This window comes from Propithecus coquereli, unplaced genomic scaffold (assembly GCF_000956105.1).
Source record: "Propithecus coquereli isolate 6110/MARCELLA unplaced genomic scaffold, Pcoq_1.0 Scaffold243, whole genome shotgun sequence".
NCBI classification, from domain to species: Eukaryota; Metazoa; Chordata; class Mammalia; order Primates; family Indriidae; genus Propithecus; species Propithecus coquereli.
In genome coordinates this window covers 93,737-116,454 of record NW_012147986.1, presented here as the reverse complement: position 1 = coordinate 116,454, position 22,718 = coordinate 93,737, and the positions used below count along the sequence as shown (strand labels likewise).

The following is a 22,718-nucleotide window of genomic DNA, read 5'->3' as shown; positions in this document are numbered from 1 at the left end:
TTAATACAGTATTATTTTTAATACTGTAGGTCAAAAGTAAAATTTCGTGAGGTTTTTTTGTTTGTTTGTTTGTTTGTTTTTTTGCTATAAAAACATTTTGAGCTTCAGGCCAGGAATTCAAGACCAACCTAGGCAACATAGTGAGACCTTGTGCCTACAAAAATAAAAATAAAAAAAATTAGCTGGGAGTGGCGGCATGTGCCTGTAGTCCTACTTACTCAGGAGGCTGAGGCAGGAGGGTTGCTTGAGCCTGGGAGTTCAGTGTTGCAGTAAACTGTGATTGCACCACAGACTCCAGCTTGGGTAACAGCAAGACCCTGTCTCTAAGTAAGTAAATAAGTAAGTAGTATGTTAAACATATGACAATTTACCTACTACCCTGAATTAACAAAGTAATATACTGTATATTTATATTTGATTCTATTTTTAATTTTTAGAAGAAATAATTTTTATAGTTGAACTTTTTTCTCTAGCACTCTCAAGTCCTTTCTGCATTTCGCACAAGCAGCTGTTATTTGTGTTATACTCACTCCTTCCCCTAGGCAGACAGTCCAAAGTAACCTTAAAACTACTTGCATCCAAACATAAAGTTGTCGAGACCTTCAAAAAGCCGCTATTTGTCTCCAGATTCTCCATCTCCATGTGATAGCCATTCCTGCTCTGTGTCTATTGTAATTTTGCCCAGTCATTGATGTTAATTGTCTACAACCTGTGAATTAAATGATAAATTTAACCATTGCTATCAAGCTTTATATACGCCGGTGGAGGAAGAAAATTAATAAATCAGTATTCTAACAATAAGTATAGCAATGACCAAGTAGAAGTGGGGGCTATAGCTTTCTTTCCCCTCTTTCATATTTTTGCCTGATAGAGTAGTACAGATATTCTTAAGTTGTCTGAGACTTTACTAACTCTGTATATATAGGGTTAGGGTCATTTTTTGACAATTTTTGTCACCAGACATGGTAAGGTGGTCCCCTTGGTGTTACTCCTAATGATTTCCTTTTTAAGGTAACCTTATTTCTTCTTGATCGTTCAGGTCATTCGTGGATTTAGTTAGCACTCTGCATGCTGCTTCATGTTTTGCTTTAGTGATATAAAAAATGCAAAATGGCTCCTGTCCCAGGTAGAAATTTCGCTTTCTTATTTCTAAGATCTTCCATCTAACAAAATTCAGGGTCACAAAGATTGAAAGCAAACAATTCCAAAAAAGCTTCTACCGTTGTTCCCAAATGCATGCATTCTGTCTGGTACTTGGTATAGGAAAGTGCCATATATGGTTCAGAGCATGTCCCATACTTCGTTCAGTAGCATTCCACCCTCAGAAAGTGGTGTCCTCTGGCTTGTGCCATAACAGTTACCAGTAAATACCTCACTCCCTTTTTTTTTTTTAAGGTTTAGGTTTGTTGTAGGTGACAAGGCACATAATGAGAACAGTGAATCCCTGTAGGCATCAGCCTTTTGTCTTATTTCTTCACTGTGAAGTGAGGTCCTTGTTGGAAGCAGGGATCTAACTATGGAATTCATTGCCAAAATAAGTCATCAGAATGATGGAGCTCTCAAGGATGGTGACATCATTCTAAATAATAAAAAGATTATTATTGTGTCCACAATGAAAGGGACCTCATTCTACTCTGGGACTATCAGAATCTATCTAGAAGATTTGATTTTTATAAACTAGATATGGGCAATTAAGAATGCATCTAGAAGTCATGACAGGATGTTAGAGAAAACCATGATCTATAAGGATAAGGATAAATTGAAGGAACTGGAGGCATTTAGCCAGGAGAAATGGTAGCTATCTTCAAAGTACTATTCATGTGAGCCCATAAAATATTTAGAATATTTTACCACCCCATAAAATATTTAGAAATAACCTAAACAAAAATTTTAAATAATCTATATGCAGAAAACACTAATCCTTTGTGTAGAGATAGAAAAGAACAGTTGACTAAATTAAGAGAAGGGTTTATTTCTGGATAGGAAGGCTGAATATTATAAAGATCTCATTTATTCCCAGATAAATTTATACTCTAACATAATTCTGCCCAAAATTCCAATAAAATTGTTCTTTTGAACTTGCTTAATTGATCTGAATGTCCATCAGGAAAAATAACAAAAGAACATTTTGGGGGGAATAAAAGAGTAACTCTTGTTCACAATGAAGAAAAATAGGGATTACCTAATGTATTATTAAGATAAATTTATTACTTATTCAGAGAGAAGGGGGGTGGAAGAACTCAGCACTTTATCTCTAAACATCTTAAAATTACTCTTTGATGTAATTTATATTTTTTAATTCATTAAATTTCCACAGTAACTGTAAGAGGTAGGTAGTATTATCAAGCCCATTTTGTAGGTGAGGAAACAGGTGAAAAAAAAAAGAGTAATTTGTTCACAATCACATAGGTAGTAAGGGGCGGCACCAGTGGATTTAAAATTAGTTGGCTGATTGCTTACTGAGTGTGTATTAAGGTACAGGATAAGCTGTTATCACAGAAACTCCAAACTACAGGTAAGGGGCCTACAGCAGGTAGCTGTGCTCTGTGTCTGGTGTCTCTGGCATCCTGCAGTGTGACTTCCATCTCTGGATCCTGTGTAACTGCTGCAGTTGTCATGATCTGCAGTACTTAGGACGTGTGGGGCTTTAATGGAAAAGCCTAGAAGTTGCATGTATTCTCATGTTCATCCTGTAGGCCAAACTTAGTCATATGTCCTTACGTGGCTGTAAGGGAGATTGGAAAATATAGTATATATATGAAAGGGGGATGGGTATGAGGGGACATTTGACGGTTTCTACCATACCATGGATGAAAAACAAGTATATAGAGAAAAGTTCAACCTCAGCAATAATCATATGCGAGCAAATTTAAAGAAGATTCTGTTTACCCCTATTAAGAATTATTTCTTAATGACTGTACATTTGCTGTTGGAGGAAGAGTAAATTGGCACAGACATATTAGAAAACCATTTAGTAGTTAGTATTTTTTTTTTTACTTCAAAAATGGTATAAATTTCATTCTGTAATCAGAGAATTTACCTGAGATGGGTGGCAGTGGAGAATTAAGTATAAACAGGAAAAGCTATATTCGCAGAATTCTTTATGACTGCAAATTTTGACTCAACCTAAATTTTCAACATTAGGGAAAGGGTTGAATACATTTATTCTGTGGTATAACCATAAAAATGTGAAGAATAAGAAATAAAATGAATATTTTTATTACAAATGTAAAGTAAGAAAGCTTAATTCTGAATTATATGTACTATATTCATACAACTTTGTAGACAAATAAGAAACAGGGAACAGCTGGGTGGGGTATACTTTAAAATGTTAATAATAGTTATCTTTGAGTGGTAAGACCTTGTATTTTTTTCTGTTATGTGTTTGCTTAATGTTGAGTATTTATATTCTTGCAATGGAAATATTGTTTTGAAGCTCTGCCATTTAAAGAGAATTAGACTTATTTTCTATGACTCTGGGAACAGAATAAAACCAATAGTAGGGGTTAACAATGACCAGGTTTGGGTTTAATATACAATAAAGTGTTTTTTAGTTAGGGTCATCTGTATATGAAATAGTTTGCTAAAAATTCATCTTCTCAATGAAACCTGCCCCTGCCATCCTATTTAAACTACATTTCTCCTACATTTAAACCCTAATTTTCACTGTATTTCTAATATTTCTCAGCATTTCTAATTTTTTCCATGTCATTTCCACTTTATTAAGATACTAGATAATTTACTCATTTAATATGTTAATTGTTTACTTATCTTTCCCTTTAGAATTCTGCTTCTTCTTGAAGGTAGAGATATATCTCTACTTAGTTCACTCATATATTCCAGGAATCTTGAACACTGTCTGGCACAAGGGATGCATTTAATATTTGTTCAGTGAATTAATGAATGTTTTCTTATTAATTGTTCTGATTTTTACCTCTCTAGGCCAGCCTGTATTGTTGCCATATAAGCCTTCTGGTAGTACGAAGATGTATTATGTTCCACAATTGGGACAAATTCCCTCATTTCTGGATTCCAAATCAGATACCACCGTTGAGAGCTCACATTCAGGTATTATGCAGAAACCATTTTATATTTTGAAATTTTATTTGTGTGTTTTCTTGTTGATTCTGATATGACAAATGAAAGCTCAGTGCTCTTTAACCTTTCAGTGAAATATGGAGTGTTTCATGCCTTGATTTCTGGTTCAGATAGGTGAGTTCTTTGATCAGATATATACATATAAGCATTTAATAAATATTTGATGAAGAAAATTGTATGGACAATTGTTTGGGTTAGTGGACTCTATCTAGGGCAAAGGTTTCCAGGCTTTCTTGGTTCATAGTACCCTTAGTGTTTCAGTGATTGTGTTTTCTCAGCCTTACGAATAATACAACAATTATTTTTTCAAACAGCAACTAAGGTATTAGGACATCAATACTTATTGTTTTGATCTAACAACTTAATGAAACTGTTATTTCTTTTTGGTTTTGGTTGTTGAAAAAATATTTTGTTTATAAATAACCAAAATTACTTACTAATAAGATATGTGCAACTGTTGGGCACTGTACAACTTCCAAAACTTTGAGCTGAGATTGGACACAGCCATTCTCATTCCCTGCTTTTTATTACAGCAACTGCCAAAAATCCAGCTTTGCAAAGACTCAATAGCATTGAAAGCATAGTACAATCTGGTGTTGACACTTTGAACTGCTTTGAGCTAGTAGTTTATGATGTTGAGACTTTGAACTACCTTGAGCTTGAACAGTCAAATATCACTGTTCTTTCCCTGGAATCTTAAATATCCTGCAGCATCTCTGTGAGTTCACTACAGGGGAACCGCAGACTTAGGAAATGAATAGCACCCCATGGAAGAGATAAATAAATGTTTCCTGTGGGGATCTTAAGTTAAGGGTGCCAAGTTGGTGTGGTGTGGGGTTTTGATTGATGGGATAATATTTTGAGTGATCCACTGGAGATGACTTGGTTCACTTTAGACAAATTGTTTTCTTCATCATTTTTCATAAACATATTCATATGTGTGGAAATTACAAAGAGAGGAGAAGTCCCTGGTATTTGGCAGATTTTTTTGTTACTTTTATATGAAAACTAATTTTTAATGGTAGCTGCACTAAAACATCTGAAATAACCTCTCCTAATTTCCCACTATGATGGCACTGAAAAAGAGAACCACAAAAATGCTTACCAAATGTTAGGATTAATTGTTGAATCTATAGCCAGAAATGAAGAAATTTCCACGCCCTACAAGGCTATGATTTTAAAAATACACTTTATGGCTACAGAAAGAAAACAAGCTACCTTAAATGATTCCAGGTAGGAAAATCTTTGATCCCACTTACTCGTAGTTCAGAAGACAGAAGTCTGTAGACATTAGAAATACTTGGTCAGGTGTCTCGATACTTTTTGATGTCTCCAGTGTCCTGCTATCCATTTATATCCCTAATACTATGAGAAAGATTGAATAGTGATGGGTGATGGGAGGAGAAAATAACTCTGGTAGTGCATTATATCCTGAGAAATATTGGCCTTGTTGATAAAGTACTGAATGCATCAGTAAGACAGAAAGAGATCTAGTAGTTATGTACACTTGAGGCTGTAGTTTTTCATGTTCTCCATCTATTCTGAGAGTGAGGAAGTTGGGAATAGAAAACAATTCTTTCTTAGATCAGTAGACTAGTTGAAAGCCTAGGAATTGTTCTTATTCTATTGTCTGTCAATATATTGTACATCATTATATTGTACATCCAAAGATATGAGAGGATCCAATTAGAGTATGGGGCCAAGAACAAGCCATACACCATTGTTAGCAAATATTTGGGCCAAAAAGATTGTTTCTCACTTGAGAATGAGTAAATAATAGAGCCCATAAGATCCTTAAAAAAAAAAAAAAAAAGCAAAAGTACAGGGCAATGGAAACAACCTCCTAAAGAAAGAGATAGATGTTAGACATTTACTTCTTAGGCCCATTAACATTCTTAAGTAGTATATAAAAATTCATTTATATTGGGGACAGTTAGCCCTGTGAAAATAGGCACCATCCCTTTTTTTTTGTAAGCCATTTTATACTTCACCCTGACATTCATTATAGACATTAAATTATTTAAATGTTGATAATCATTGTCAATCAGAGCAAAAAGCCATAATAAGAGAACTGGCTGAGATTTTTTAAGGGGGGGCAGGTAGGGAGTTATAGCAGCAAAAATGGTGGAGTAAAGAACTCCAAAAATTTTCCCCTCTGTAAAAGCAACGAAAAAACCTGACACAACTTTTCAGGAAATGTTTTCAAAATTCTAGAAATTAACCAAAGGCTTGCAGCAACCCAGGGAACATGTATTCAAGAAAAATGGCTGAATTGTGGTAAGAACAATAAGCTTTGGCATTTTAACTTGCCCTAGTTTCATTCCCAGCATTTCAGCTCAGTGATAGCCTTGAAAAATAACAGCTTTCTTTCCCAAGACTGGAGGAAGCAAAACGAAGCTGGATCTCTTTCAAAACTTCGTTCCCAAAGAATTCTCAGTATTTAACCTGTCTGGTGGTTCCATGGAAGATTCCACTCAAAAGGCTTGTCTTTATTTGACCTGACTGGGAGCCATCTAGTGCTAAAAGCCTCTGAGGAAGGAGAGGGAAAGGTATTTGTCACAAGCATTTACAGGGAATTATTTTAATATCATAATGCCTGAGGTAAAGGCTAAAAGTTGAGGAAAACAATAGACTAACTAAAAAACTTAATAGGAAAACCTGAAGATGAGATGTTCATAGATGCTTTGAAAATCTCTGACATATTTCTACGTCTCTAAGGAGACCACATGCATAGGCCTGGGTGTATGCTCAAGAAAGACCGAAATCCCTAGCTCTTATCTCTGGCTGACCTTGCAGCTATGTACACGAAGAAAAAGGAAGGCTAAGGTAGAGTTAACAACTGCCTGAGTCAGTGTTGAAGGCATGTCCCACTGTGCACAGAGCCTTTCAGTGAAAACTGGGAGATTTATTAGTACTAGGTGTTTAAGGAAATCTCTATTCAGACATTAACTGACCACTAAGCCAATTGAGTGGAAACTTCAATGGCCAAACACAACAAAGAATATAGACTTTACAGAATTAGTTAAGAAAAGTTATTAATCAAACAACATAAAGCTACAGCAGCAAACCCTGGGATGGGAATAGAATCTGATTTCCCGAGTTGCCACATTATATTATTTACATGCTAGTTTTCAACAATTTACATGTCCAGTTTTCAACAATTTTCATTAAAATTTTTTTCCTATTATATGGGAGAAAAACAATATGTTACATACACAGAAGAAATAGCAATAAGAAACTGTCCCTGGAGAAACACAGGCACTGCACTTACTTGCCAGAGACTTTAAATTAGCTATTTTAGAATGTGTTAATGAGCTAAAGGAACTCAAGGTCTAAAGAACTAAAGGAAAGTATGAGAACAGTGGCCTTACAAAATAGAGAATATCAATAAAGAGATAGAAATTATAAAAAGAAACCAGATAGTAATTCTGGAGTTAAAAAGTTCAATAACCAAATTAAAAATTTGAGCTCAGTAGCAGATTTGAGTAGGCAGAAGGAAGCAATGAACTTGAAGATCTGTCAATTGAGATTATTCAGTGTGAGAAACAGAAAAAAGAATGAAAAATGAACAGAGTCTAGAATCTCAGTTCTATGGGACACCATCAAGTTGCAAATATACACATAATGGTGATTCCAGAAGGAGAGGAGAAAGATAAAGGGACTGGAAGAGTATTTGAAAAAACAATGGCCAGAAATCTCCCAAATTTGAAGATCGTTGTTAATATGTACATCTGATAAGCTTAAAGAACTCTAAGCAGGATAAACTGAAAAAGATTCACATCTTTTGACACATCATAATCAAACTGTCAAAAGACAAAGAGAATCGTGAAAACATCCAGAGAGGTGACTTACCATGTACAAGACATTCACAATAAGATTAACAGATAATTTCTCATCAAAACCTTGGAGGCCAGAGGCATTGAAATGACATATTCAGGCTGGGTGCAGTGGCTCAAGCCTGTAATCCCAGCACTCTGGAAGGCTGAGGTAGAAGATCACTTGAATCCAGGAGTTCAATACCAGCCTGGGCAGCATAACATGACCCCATCTCTACAAAAAATAAAAAAACATTAGCTGGGCATGGTGGCTCATGCTTATAGTCCCAGCTACTCAGGAGGCTAAGGCAGGAGGATCACTTGAGCCCAGGAGTTGGAGGCTGCAGTGAACTGTGATTGTGCCACTGCACTTTAGCCTGGGCAACAAAGCAAGACTGTCTCTAAAAGCAAAAAAAAAAAAGGGGAAAGAAATGACATATTCAAAGTGCCGGTGGAAAAAAAACCTATCAACCAAGAATTCTATATCTGGGAGGAGAGGGCAAGATGGCTGACTAGTGACATCGGTTGCCAGATTGTCCTAAGAAGAAGAAAAAGTTTCAGGTGGAAAGCCTAGCTTAGGTGGAATACTGAGGGAAAGGTGCCAGAATTTACCCTTATCAGAGATCCCATGGGAAGAAGTTACAGGTGAAAACAAGAAGCAGCAAGATTTTGCAGAGACCAACCCCTGAGGGATTCAGAGTCCATCGAAAAGGGTAGGTGGGAGTGTTTACTACTCCTCCCCTCACACTAGCAGTTTACTAGCTCCTGATCTGTCAGAGAGCCCTGTTGTCCTCATGAATCCAGGCACTGGTGCCATCAGTGAACTGAGAGCTTGAGATCACAGCATTGGGTTGTGGGCCCAAAAAGGGTCATTGCCCTCTACCACAGACCCAAGCTGAGACAGTGGGCACCATATTGCTTGTGCACATGCTGGGTGCCTCTGTCCTGACTGGGAAGTCACAGCTTCTTAGTCTCCTTGTCACTGGATCCTACACAAACATTCCTCAGCATCTGCTTGAACTGTGACAACTACAAAGGAACAGGAAGACATAGGAGAGCAGCAGTGTTCCCAGAGTTCTGACCCGTGGAGGAGACTGCCCCAAGGGGACTGGGAAGTACCATGAATGAATGCTTTTTAGGACAGAGGAAGGCAGAACACGCACTCTTGTGCACCTGAGAGCCCCTGGTTCGTGATTTGAAGTTGTCTGCACCCCTTGCAGGAGTGGAGACGTGGGTGCAGAGTGGAGTCTGTAGGGTAGGAGAGTGTCTCCACTCCAGAGCAGAAGCAGCGCCAAAGTCTGGGAAGAGACATGGAGATGGGGACCTCCCCGCCTCCAACCGCCCAATGCTGTGAACATAGTTGCTTCTGCTCCCAAGCTTTTGATGTGGTGTGCTTCAAGATGGCCAGTTCTAGACTTGCAGAAGGGGTACACCCCCATTAGTATTCTGCTCACCATGCCCAGGTTATGCAGAAGGTGTGGCTTATTTTCCTCGCTTCACAGATAGGCAGCATTTTTGTACCTGTTCCAACTGGGGAATCTCAGCCCCTTAGTCTCTAAATTACTGGATCCATAGCCAGCATTCCCTAGCACCCTGGACTGAAGTGGCTTTGGGGTATCAGTGGGCCCTACAGGAACTGTGGGTCTCCTGAAGCATGGACATTCAGGGCAAGCCGCTTCTAGCTTGGAAGAGAGTGTAGCATGCCAGAAGGCCACTTAGGACAAAGGGGATGAGGGTGCCAGCTCCCTCCCAAGTGGAGCCTTCTCCTCCTCATCCTCTCCCCTGCCCCCTGCTGCCAAGGTAGATATAGCTGTTTTTTGCCTGGGATTGGCACAGGTTTCACAGGGCATGATTAAGCTAGGGCACTTGGGAGCAGCTGTTCCTACCTCTTACAGGGCACCTATCACACCCAGGCTTCCACAGAACTCGGGGCTCACTCCTTTCCCTTTAAAAAGCCACAGAAAGCACTTCCATGTGCCCCAAGGACAAAAACTACTGTCTCCCGTGAGGGAGGGTGAAGCTAGTAGTCCTTTCCCTGAGCAGCCTGTCTCTTCTGAGAGGAGCCTACCCCATCCTTGGAGGCAAGTCCCAGGCACAACTACAACTCCCCCGCTGGAGCATTTCAGCCACAGCCCACAGCCATTCTGGTAGCCCTGCACACAGCAGATTGAGCTACTTCTACCACCTCTGCTGTAACTGGGCTAGGGTGGGAGCTGAGAATCCGGGCACTTTTGTGCCCCCACTAAGGACAGAGACTACTATCACTGCTAAGAGAGGGAGGTATAAGCGGCTTGTGCACCCCACAGCTGCCTGCCTCTGCTAATCTTGCCAAGAAGGACCCACCCACCCTGTTAGAGGCTCATTGTGCATCTACTCTTTTCCTACTTGAGCATTCTTCTGGACCAAGAGATTATCCCCCTGTTCCCTGTCATAGCCAATGCCTGAACTCAGGCTTGAGGGCAAGTTTGCCAGCCTGGTCTTGGTCTGGTCACCCCAGGACTCAAGCATACCATCCAGGGGCCCAGGAACTGGGGATTACCTAACCTAGACCACCTCTGCTGGCACCTGAACACTCTCCCAGGAGTCTGAGATCCAGTTGACCCAAATTGCCAGCGACACCATAGTGGGTACTTAATTCTACGAGCTAAAAGGCAGTGTCTCTCTCCCTCTCTACACTGAGCATCGGTGTTCCCAGCATAGAAACACAGATGAACCGCAAAGCTATCTGTTTTCAGTTGAGGGAAGAGATTCCAGATGAGAAGGAACTAGCATAAGAACTCTGGAAATATGAAAGAACAGGCTGTTCTGATACCCCCAAAGGATCACACTAGCTTTCCAGCAGTGGACTCCAACCAAAAGGAAATTGTTGAAATGTCAGATATGGAATTCAAAATATGATTGCAAGTAAGCTCAGTGGGATACACGAGAAAGTTGAAAGACAACACAAAGAAACCAAAAAAATAATTCAGGACATGAATGAAAAATTCACTAAAGAGATAAATATTTTTCAGAAAAACATAACAGAACTTCTGGGATCATGTAAGCGTCTTGTAGGGAATTTTAAAGTACAGTGGAAAGTTTTAACAACAGACTAGGCCAAGCAAAAGAAAAAATTTCAGAGCTTGAGGACAAGGATTTTGAATTAACCTAATCAGTCAAAAATAAAGAAAGAAATGTCAAAAGAAATGAACAAAGTCTTAGAGAAATAGGGATTATGTAAAAAGCCCAAACATAAGAATCATAGGTATCCCTGAGGGAGAAGCAAAAGCGAAAAAGCATGGAAAATCTATTTCAGAGAGTAATAGTGGAAGAATTACCTCAGAGATTTAGACATCCAGATACAAGAGGCTCAATGAACTCCTGGAAGATTTATTGCAAAAAGGGTATCACCAAGGCACATAGTCATCAGACTGGCCAAAGACTGTGAAGAAGAAAATCCTATGAGCTGTGAGATGAAGGCATCAAATAACTTACAAAGGAAAACCTATTAGACTAATAGCAGACTCTCAACAGAAACCTTACAAATCAGGAGGGGTAGGGGTCCTGTCTTTAGTCTTCTTAGTTGGAATAACTGTCAGCCAAGAATTTTGTATCCCATAAAACTGAGTTTCATAAATGAAGGAGGAAAAAAGTCTTTCCCAGACAAGCAAACACTGAGGGAATTTGCCATTCCTAGACAGCCCCTTCAAAAAATACTCAAAGGAGTTTTAAACATTGAAACTAAAGTCTGATACTCACCAGTCTAAAAACATTTGAAAAAAAAAAATACACCTTTTATAAAACAGTAACACAAGGCAGAATACAAAGCAACTAAGTAACAGTCAACATAATGTTTGTTACAGTATCTCACATATCAATATTAATATTAAATATAAATGGTCTATTATATCAGGTAAAACAGACTTTTAATCAACAATAGCAAAAAAGATAAGGTCATTATATAATGATAAAGGGATCAATTAAATAAGATATAACAATCCTAAATATATATTCACCTAACATCAGAACTCCCAGATTCATAAAACAAATACTACTGGAATGAAGAAAAGAAATAAACTAGCAAGACATTAATTGTGGGAGATTTCAACACTCTATTGACAGAATTAGACAGATCATGGAGGCAAAAAATCAACAAAGAAACACTGGACTTAAATGGGACTCTAGAATGAATGGACCTAACAGACATTTACAGAACATTCTACCCCAAAATTACAAAATATACATTTTTCTCAGCACATGGAACATTTTTCAAGATAGACTATATAAAGGCCATTACCCAAGTCTTAAACTATAAAAAATTGAAATCATATCAAGTATCTTCTCAAACCACAGTGGAATAAAACTAGAAATCAATTCTAAGAGGAACTCTCAAAACTATACAAATACATGGAAATTAAATTAAATAACTTGCTGCTGCTTGATCTTTGGGTCAACAATGAAATTAGGTGGAAATTTAAAAATGTTTCAAAATGAGTGATAATGATTCAAAATCTTTGGGATATAGCAGAGCAGTACTAAGGGGGAAGTTTATAGCACTAAATGCCTACATCAAAAAGAAAGATCACAGATTAACAACCTAATGTCACACCTCAGGAACTAGAAAAAACAAGAACAAACCAAACCAAAAGCTAGCAGAAGAAATATCAAAGATCAGAGCAGAACTAAATGAAATTGAAACCAGTGAAACAAAGAGTTGGTTCTTTGAGAAATAAAATTGATGAACTACTCACTAGATTAACCAAGAAGAGAGAGGATTCCACTAAGCTCAATCAGAAATGAAAAAGTAGACATTACAACTGATACCACATGGATTAGTCCATTTCGTGCTACTGTAAAGGAATACCTAAAGCTAGGTAATTTGCAAAAGATGATGTTTATTTGGCTCAGCGTTCTTCAGGCTGTATAAGAAACATGGCACCAGGATTTGCATCTGGTGAGGGGTTCAGGGACCTTCCAATCAATCAAGGTAGAAGATGAAGGGAGAACAGGTGTGTCACACAGCAAGAGAAGGAGCAAGAGAGCCCACACTCTTTTAAACAACCAGTTCTCACATGAACTAGTAAAGCATGCACTCACTCATAACTACAGGGAGGGCAGCAAACCATTCATGAGGGATCCACCCCCATGACCCAAACACCTCCCACGTTCGACATTGGGGATCAAATTTCAGCATGATATTTGGAAGGGACATACATGCAAACTGCATCACCACAGAAATACAAAAGATCATCTGAGAATACTATGCTATGCACACACACTAGAAAATCTAGAGACAATTGATAAATTCCTGCAAACACACAACCTCCCAAGCTTGAATCAGGAAGAAATAGATATTGTAGGCAGACCAATAACAAGTAGCAAAATTGAATCACTAGTTTAAAAAATCTCCCAACTAAAAAAGTCCAGAACCAGATGGATTCACAGTCGAATTCTACCAGACCTATAAGGAAGAGCTGGTATCAAATCTACCAAAACTGTTGAAAAGATTGAGAAGGAGGGAATCTTCTCTAACTCTTTCTACAAAGCCTTTACCCTGATACCAAAGACAGGAAAGAACACAACAACAACAACAAAAACTTGATGAACATAGATGCAAAAATCCTCAACAAAATACTAGTAAATGGAATCCAAAGACACATCAAAAAGATTATTCACCACTATCAAGAGAGTTTCATCCCAGGGATGGAACAATGGTTCAACATTAGCTAATCAATAAATGTGATTCACCACATAAATAATTAAAAACAAAAACCACGTGATCATCTCAATAGGGGCAAAAAAAGTATTCAATAAAATCCAGCACCACTTCATGATAAAAACCCTGAGCAAACTAGGCATAGAAGGAACATACCTCAAAATAATAAAAGCCATATAAGACAAACCCACAGCCAACATTATACTGACTGGGGAAAAGCTGAAAGCATTCACTCTAAGAACTGGAATAAGAGAAGGATGGATGCCCACTGTCACCACTTCTATTCAACATAGTACTGGAAGTCCCAGCCAGAGCAATCAGGCAAGAGAAAGAGATAAAGGGTATCCAAATTGGAAAAGAGGAAGTCACACTATCTCTGTTTGCCAGTGATGTGTTCTTATACCTAGAAAACCCTAAAGACTCCTCCAAAAGATTCCTGGAATTGATAAATTAATTCAGTAAAGTCTCAGGTTACAAAATCAGCATACCCAAATCAGTAGCATTTCTATACACTAAAAACAGCAAGCTGAGAATCAAATCAAGAGCTCAACCCCATTTACAATAGCTACAAAAAACAAAAACAAAAAATACCTTGAAATATACTTAACCAAGGAGGTGAAAGATCTCCTTAAGGAGAACTACAAAACACTGATGAAGGAAATTGAGATGACACAAACAACTGGAAAAGCATCTAATGCTCATGGATTGTAAGAGTCAATATTGCTAAAATCTCTATACTGGAAAAGTAATCTGCAGATTCATATGACCATGGGAGAGTATGAAATGAAAGGTTGAAAAACCCATTCTCAAAGCTCATTGTAGTCCTTATTTGCCTTTTATAGTGTAATCATCTTTTCTTGCTTGCCTAAGTGTGATTCTAGAGTTTTAAGAAATGTCTTTTTGATACAATGCAGTTTCTTAGCACAAGCCAGGTACTTCATCAGGTGCTCAGATTCAGGTATAGTGATATGTTGCAAGCCCGGAGGAAAAAATGGACTCTGGTGGGTTTATTGAGCAGACAAGATACGAGTTTCAACACATGCCTTCCTAAGGTACCTTCAAGAGTGATTTTGACTCTTGTGTGGAAAGTGTTTAACCTATGTGCTGACTTTAAACCCTAAATTCCATTTAAAATGTGTCTCTACATGGGTGAAGAAAAATAATGAAACTATGTACAGTGTGATCCCAGTATATGTTCCAATTAGAGGATATATAACCAAGCTTTGGTTGGGTTTTATTTTGTAGTTTCGTTCATACTTTTCCTAAATTTTCTACAGTGACTGTAGAATTGATTGATTGATATTTTTGTTTAATGACAGGAAGCTGTCAGGTCATGTTTATTTGTTTCTTCAACCAATAGGTATTAAAGCTATTACCATGTTCCAGACAGATACTATGCTAGGTGCTACAATTTATAGGAGTGTTCAAAATAAACATGACCTCTCCTATCATGGAGCTTATGTTCAATTTGGGAGACAGATACTAAATAAATAAAGCACAAATAAGTATATAATTATAGATGATAAGTGCTAAGAAAATAAAAAAGAATACAAACATAACAAGCAAGGAGACCCAATTTTGTTTTAGGAGCTTATGAAGGTCTTTTCAAGGAAGATTTTTTAGCTGAGATCTAAAGGATGAGTTAGGAAGGCAAAGAGTAGAGGGCGAGAATGTCTTGGCCAGAGGGAACAGGATAGGCAAAGCCCTGAAGTAGGAAGGAACTTGAGCTTGATGCAGTTTGACAAATGGAAAGAAGGCAGTATGGGTTGTTAAAAAATAAAATTTCAACAAATGTAGTTTAAAGATCTAACTGGCTTTTATTCATGATTCATGAATTGGGCAACATCCAATTCTATAACATAGAAAAGGTGCTCTGCTGTCCATGGCAGAACAGTTGGTTTTAATAAGGTAGCCAGAGCAGGAACAAGGAAACAGAATATGGACAGTCCCTGACTTACAATGGTTTGACTTACTATTAATATTTTTCGACTTTATGATGGTGCAGAAGCAATATGCATTCAGTACAGTATTCAATAAATTCCATGAGGTATTCAACACTATATTTTAAAATGGGCTTTGTGTTAGATCATTGCATTCAATGTAAGTGTTCTGAGCATGTTTAAAGTATACTGGGTTAAGCTGTGATGTTTAGAAGGATGAGTGTATTAAATGCATTTTTTTAACATAATGTTTTCAACTTACATCTAATTTATCAAGACGTAACCCAATCATAAGTCAAGGATCATCTGTAATACCAAACAAAGTATACTGGTTAATATCAGGTTACTTCCTTTAAAAGAATTAAAGCAGAGAGAACTTTATGCCAGCTCAGGTCGACTGGACTCTCTTCGGTTGGTTGTGAAACTCCTGTTTTTAGGAAAAACTGGTCTGTTTGGGAGTTTTCCTACTTACTTAAAGTTTTAGTTTGATCGTGTGGCACTTAGCATGAGTGACTCCATTTCTGTTTGGTTTGTTGGGGCCTAGTGCAATACAATGTCCTCTCATAAATTTTAATTAACAGGGTAGAGCAGAGTGATTGGATAAATATGGTTAAAAATAGGTAGGTTCAAGATCACACAGGGTCTTATAAACCATATTAAAATATTTGGATTTTATTCCAGTAGGAAATTGTGGTTTGATTTACATTTGTAAAATTTATTCTAACTACTACATAAAGAAATTTCTTTTGGTTGTTATATGGAGAAATGGATTGTATATGGGAAGGTAGAGAGTTAAGGTGGAGAGTGTCAAAGTGGAAGTGAAGACACCAGCTAGTTAGAAGGCTGTTGCAATAGTCATTGCCAAAGATTAGAGTGATGTCAATTGAGATAGGGAGAAGTGGACAGTCAACTTATTTTTAGGAAATAGTTCCTCCTGGACTTGGTGATGGAGCATGGAGAGTGAGAGAGAAGAAGGTGGGAAAAAATGATTTCTAGTTTTCTAGATTGAGCCACTGGGTGAATAGAGGTACCATTTACTGAGATGGAGATTAAGGAAGAAGCAGATTTGGGGGAAATGATCAAAATATCTGCTTTGGACATGTTAAAAGTGAGATTCCTGTTATACATCCACATAGAGATGTTAGGTCTGCAGTTGAATGTAGGCAGAGTGAATTTATAAATTTTGAAGTTGTACACGAAGGACACTACATAATTGAGGTGGCCCTATTTACATCATAAACTTAGTATCTTTTATGAAAACGCACAGATAGGCATGAACATTCCAGATATTTAGTTAGAGGTCTGGAGCAATAATTTTAATTCTTGTGCTACTCCAAGCATAAATGCACACTTGCACACACTGTAGCTATGCACAGGTACAGGAAAATAAGCACACATACACTCACTGGCATACACACATGCATGTGGTTGTGCTCTCTCTCAGCTGCCTCTCAGCTCCACTGAAGTTAATTCTCTTGCTCATCACCCACTGCCTTCAGAGACTTAATTGTTGTTTCCCAACTAACTGTGAACCTGACAGGGTGACCTGTCTTGGAGGAGGGGTGATGGTGCAGAGTGTTCATGCTGCTGCTGCTGCTGCTGCTGCTGCTGCTGTGTACTCTCTGGAATCTGGGAGGATTTATGAGGAGAATGACCACCACTTATAGTTTTTGTGTTGTACCACAATATATAGTAACTTAAAATTTTATATTTGCGGAAGGGACATCTTTTTCTAATTTCCATAAAAATGCTTTAAGAGTCATCTGTTTCCTGGAATGCTAGAGCCCAAAGCTCAGAAGAAAGGTCTCAGCCAGTGGTACATTATTTGTTGTCATCAGCACATAGATAGTGGGCCATACCTTCGTAGTCAATGAGTTGACCTAGGAAGAGAGGAGAGCCCAGTGTGACCCCTTGAGGAGCTACAGCATTGAGAGATTCAGTAGAAGAAAGGATGATAAGGATTTTCCAGAGAGGTGGGATAATAATTGAAAGTGATGTTACAGAAGCTGAGAAGAGCCCAGTATAATCCATAGATTTGACCCAGAAGGCTTGGTCTTATCCTTGCAGTCTGTCCTGAAGACCCCTTCATAGCTTATTTATATTTATTTTCACTGTCCTGATGATTCTGGTACTTACCCAGCTCTTATTGTCATACACGTATTAGGAGCTCAGGAAATACACAAAGTATAGGATCTTGGATTAAAAAGAAAAACCATTGTGTAGAAGATAATTCTATAGTTACTACAAACCTTTATATGTCCAGAAATGTTCTTTTGCCTGTTTGATGAGGCATTGATTATAGATTAGTTTCTCTTATCATGAATGTAGGAATATTGAAACATATTTTAAAAGAAGATTAAATACTTTGAAACCTTTTATTTCTTTATCATGTATCATTTTCCTTTTAATGTTTTATCTTTTGTATCGTCAGATTAATCTTCCTAAACGTAGCTAATCATATTATCATATTTAAAAATCTTCAACAGTGTTGCATTTAATGTAAAATAGAATTTATACTCTTCAGCTTGGGATTCCACTTACTGCTTAATTTTGTCCCAAGCAATTATTTTTTAGTATATCTTACCACTCTCCTTAAAGTATTCTGCAATCCAGCCTGACCGCAAAAGTGTCCACTGTTCTTATATATACTCCTTGTCTTTGTTTACACCGTAACTTCTGCCTACAATGCCTTGCTTCCCTCCTCTCCATATCAAAAAGCCCACATTTTTTCTTCAAGGCACAATCCATTTTTCTCCTTCATCCAAAAACCCTCCTGAGCTAGAAATACATTCCCTCTCGAACTGACATTCCACTTTATATGTCTTCTCTTACGTCATTTGCTTTTCTGCCTCGTATTGTTGAAATTTATTCTATATGTCTTATAGCTTCAGTTTGACTGACATCTCCTAATTGCCTTACAACATTCCCATCATAGTACCTTTTTTATAGAAGTGGTCTAAGAGGCAATTATTTAAAAAGTCTTTTTCAACTTCATGTCTATGTTTGTGTTAATTGTATTACTTTTCCCATTTTTCCATAGGATCCAATGATGCCATTGCTCCAGACTTCCCATCTCAGGTGCTAGGCACGAGGAATGATGACCTCTCAGCCACTGTTAACATTAAACATAAAGAAGGGATCTACAGTAAGAGGGCAATGAGTAAGGCGTTCTTGCCAGTGGGGAAAAAACCCTTGCAAAAAGATAATGCAGGTACTGGATTGGCATAGTATATTCTGTGGCTTCCCCCCTGCCTTTTTCATCCTAAATGAGAATATTGTCTAATTTTTATCCATTTTCCTGCTTTGTTATGCAAACTTTTCTCCTTGTTGTTATATTGGGTGTATATAAGAAGGTAAAATTTTTGAAAACTGTAAGCTTTATTTTCACCATGGGAAATAAAATACGATGTATAATAACTTTTGAAATGAAATAATGTCTAGTCAAGTATGTTTTAGAGGCTAAAATCCATAAAAGAGTCTTGATTAAATTGCCTCATGAATTTATCTCTTTCAGATGTTGCAAACTAACATCTTGTGGGCTAGATTCTGCAGGGAGATATGTGGCTCACATGATGTTTTAAAACTTTTTTATTTGGCTGCCAACATTTAAAAATAAGATTTTGAGCTTCTCTTAAAAAATCATAATATCTGGTTACATTTGGCTCACATTCTTTCATGGCAATAATCAGCTGCAGCTTAGCCATGGCTATCCACTGCAGACACAACATCCATTCTCCTGTTTGCTTCAGCCTCCACAACTCTCAAATCCAGTCTGCTTCATTCATCCTTCTTAGCTCTCTGGTCACTGTGGGTATTTGAGTTTCAACCTTATTCCTATATAGAAGTCTCACTGTTTTATAAATGCTTTTAATCTTTAGGGATCCACTTGCTTTTTTTCTTCTGCATCTCTGACATTGTACTTCTTTAGTTGATACATGATGTTAACAATATTTATTAAATGAAAACTCCAATAGTCACTAAAAATTCTAAAAGTATAATTGCCTGTGTTTATTTGTTACATTCACATTTTTTTATTCCTATGTGTAACTATTAGCCAAATAAGTGCTACTGATCCCAGGGTACTTTTTAAACATAGGGTGGCTCTGTGTTCTAGTTTTGGCATAGTGTTAATGACTTTGTATGATGGCATCAGTGCCCTTGTGAGGAAAATTGGTGAGGTCTGCTTGCCAAAGCACACACATTTATTCTTTTAGGTAATTTTTGTTGCACTGCAAAGCATATTGAAGTCTGTTTATAAATACCTTTTGAAATGAGATGAAAGGTATATCTGCCAGCTAATGTTGAGACTGCCAAGTAAATAATAAGGAAAAATATTTTTACAAAATATAATTCACAAATGAAAACCCTCACGTGCTAGGAAATCCCCTACCTGTTTGCTACTACCTGTATGCTAGTGGCAATTTGGTTGACACAGATAACCCTAAGGTCCCACCGTCAGATACCTCAGGAGAGGGCAGATATGGGAAAATTGGCAGGGAACTAAGTGAGCTCCATCAGAATCTGCAGGAATAACTCACTGGCTATACCTCACCATTAAACTGGATCCCCCTACCCAAAAAGAAAACCCAGCACCCATAAAGAAAAATATTGACAAATATGGCACATGTTAAAGTAAGAAATTCTATAAATTATAAATACCAAATAAGGGAGTGAAAGGCAAGCCAGAGTAGGGAAGATATTTGTGATATATGTATCCTACAAAAGACTTTTATCCATAGTGTAAAAAGATCTCTTACAAATCAATATGAAAAAGATATTCAACCCAACAGAAAAATGGGCAAAAGACTTGGATAGGTACTTTACAAAAGAGAATATCCAACAGCCAATAAACATATACAAAATATTTTACTTCATTAATCACCAGGAAAATGCAAATTAAAACTACAATAAGTAGCTCTACATACTCACAAGGATGACTGAAATGAAAAAGACAATACTATGTTGTTAAGAATATAGAACAAGCAGAACTCATTCACTGCTGGTGAGAGTATACATTGGTGTAATGACTTTGGAAAGCAGTTTGGCATTATCTACTAAATTACACAAAAGCGTAGGCTATATGACCTAGCAGTTCTGTACCTAACTGTATACTCAACAGAAGGGGATTCACACGAGCACGAAAAGACAAATATACAAATATTCTTCATAGCAGTATTTCTAATAACTCCTAACTGGAAACTACCCAGATGCCCAGTATTTATCCAGTGGAGTGGATAAATTATGGAATACTAACACTATTGAATACTAATTAGCAAATGAGAATGAGTGAAGGATAAATGTATGTAACAACACTAAATCTTGCAAACAACATGAGAGAAAAAAGCAAGACACAACAAAAAATGCTATATTATTCCATAAAAAGTTGAAAAAATATTCAAAACTAGTTTGTTATATTAAAGTCAGGTAAGTGTTACCCTCAGCACAAAGGAGGTAGGAAGGAAGAATGGGGTGAGCATGTAGACGTCTCGCCAGATTTTATTTCTTGGTCTAGGTAAGGTTATATACACTTGCTTATTAATTCACTGAGCTCTATATTTGTGCATTTTTCTGCATGTTTTTCTACACAATAAGAGAGATCTTTTTTAAAAAATAAGGTATTAGAAATGTCTAAAATGGATGTACAAGACTCTTTTAGAGAAAATTATAAAACTACATTAAAATATATTAAGGAAGACCTAAATAATTGGAGGATTATACAATCATAATAATAAACTTAAGATGTCAGTTCTCCCAAATTAATTTCTAAATCCAATGCATTGCTACTCAGAATTTCAATAGGATTTTTCATGGAATTTGACAGGCTGATTCTAAAATTTTTATGGAAAATCAAAAAGTACACTTAAAGAATAAGGTAAGGGAACTTGCCGTATCAGACACCAACACTTCATTACACATGTAGTTTATTTAAGACATCATTTGCAAAGGAATACACAGAAAGAAAAATGAAACAGTGGTTACCCAGAAACACACCCATGAATGTGGAGACTTAATATACACAGAAATGGCATAACAATCCATGGAGAAAGGGTGAAGATGAACTATTCAATAATGTTTGGACCACTGATTATGTATGCAGGAAAAAATAAAATCACATAAATCACTACTGCACCTAAACCAAAATGTACAGTATTCTAGGCATATTAAATGTAAAAAGGAAAACTTTAAACTTTTAGAATTTAGATGGTCCATCCTTATGACCATGAGATAATTAAGGATTTCTTAAACAAAACCCACAAAGCACAGATCCTAAAGGAAAAATGTAATCAAAGCAACATTATTAAAATGAAAATAGTGTGCATAAAAGGTACCATAATCAATTAAAAGACAAGACAGAGACTGAGAGAAGATATTTGGAACTCATACAACCTACAAAGAAATTTTACAAGAATGTTCATTGCAGTACTTTTCAATACTAAAAAGCCTTTCAATACTTTTTTTTTTCCTTTCAATACTTTTCAAAGCCATAAATTGATCAACAGGTGAATTGATACATTAATACAATAGAGTACTACCTAACATTGGAATCAGTCACGTATCTTAATGTGACTAAATCTCAAAATCACATTGAGTGAAAAAGGCATGTTGCTTAAATGTACATACAGTATTATACTTTTTATATAAAGTTTAGAGACATGCATGACAACACTGTACATTGTTGATTATTATATGCACTGTAGTAAAGAGTTGAAAAACATCCTTGAGATTGATAAACTCTAAATTCAGTACAAAGGTTACTCTTGAGAAGAGAGAATGGCATCATTGAGACCTTACACAGGAAATCATTATATCTACAATGTTTTCTTTCTTAAGCTGTATGGAAGATACTTTGGTGTTCATTATATTATGCACTTTTAGTATTCCTGAAATATTTTATTAACATTAAAAAATTTTAATAATCTAAAAATTTCAGAAGACACTGAGAGATTAGGAAGATTGGAGTAATAGAAATTAGAAAAATGAATAAATTTAAAAGAGGTAGCATGGTAAATAACAAGACTGGTATTTGTTGTGTTTTTAGTAAACTCTATTGCCTTTCTGGTTTCTTTGTTGAAGAGTATTCCTACTCACAGGTAGGAAATGAAAAATGATCAAGAAAAACAGAAAGAAAAGAGAAATAGAAAATATTAGACAAATTTAAAAAGCTATAAC

The 22,718-nt window shown here is 36.8% G+C and overlaps 1 protein-coding gene across 1 annotated transcript in view; it reads left to right on the top strand.

The window, feature by feature from the left end:
• The window catches only part of ALMS1 (Alstrom syndrome protein 1), a 172,005-nt gene that overhangs the window by 88,395 nt on the left and 60,892 nt on the right, over positions 1-22,718 (top strand). The window contains exons 14-15 of the mRNA XM_012646415.1: positions 3,943-4,068; positions 18,589-18,759. Of these exons, the coding sequence (XP_012501869.1) occupies positions 3,943-4,068; positions 18,589-18,759 (297 nt within the window). The remainder of the gene's footprint in view (positions 1-3,942; positions 4,069-18,588; positions 18,760-22,718) is intronic.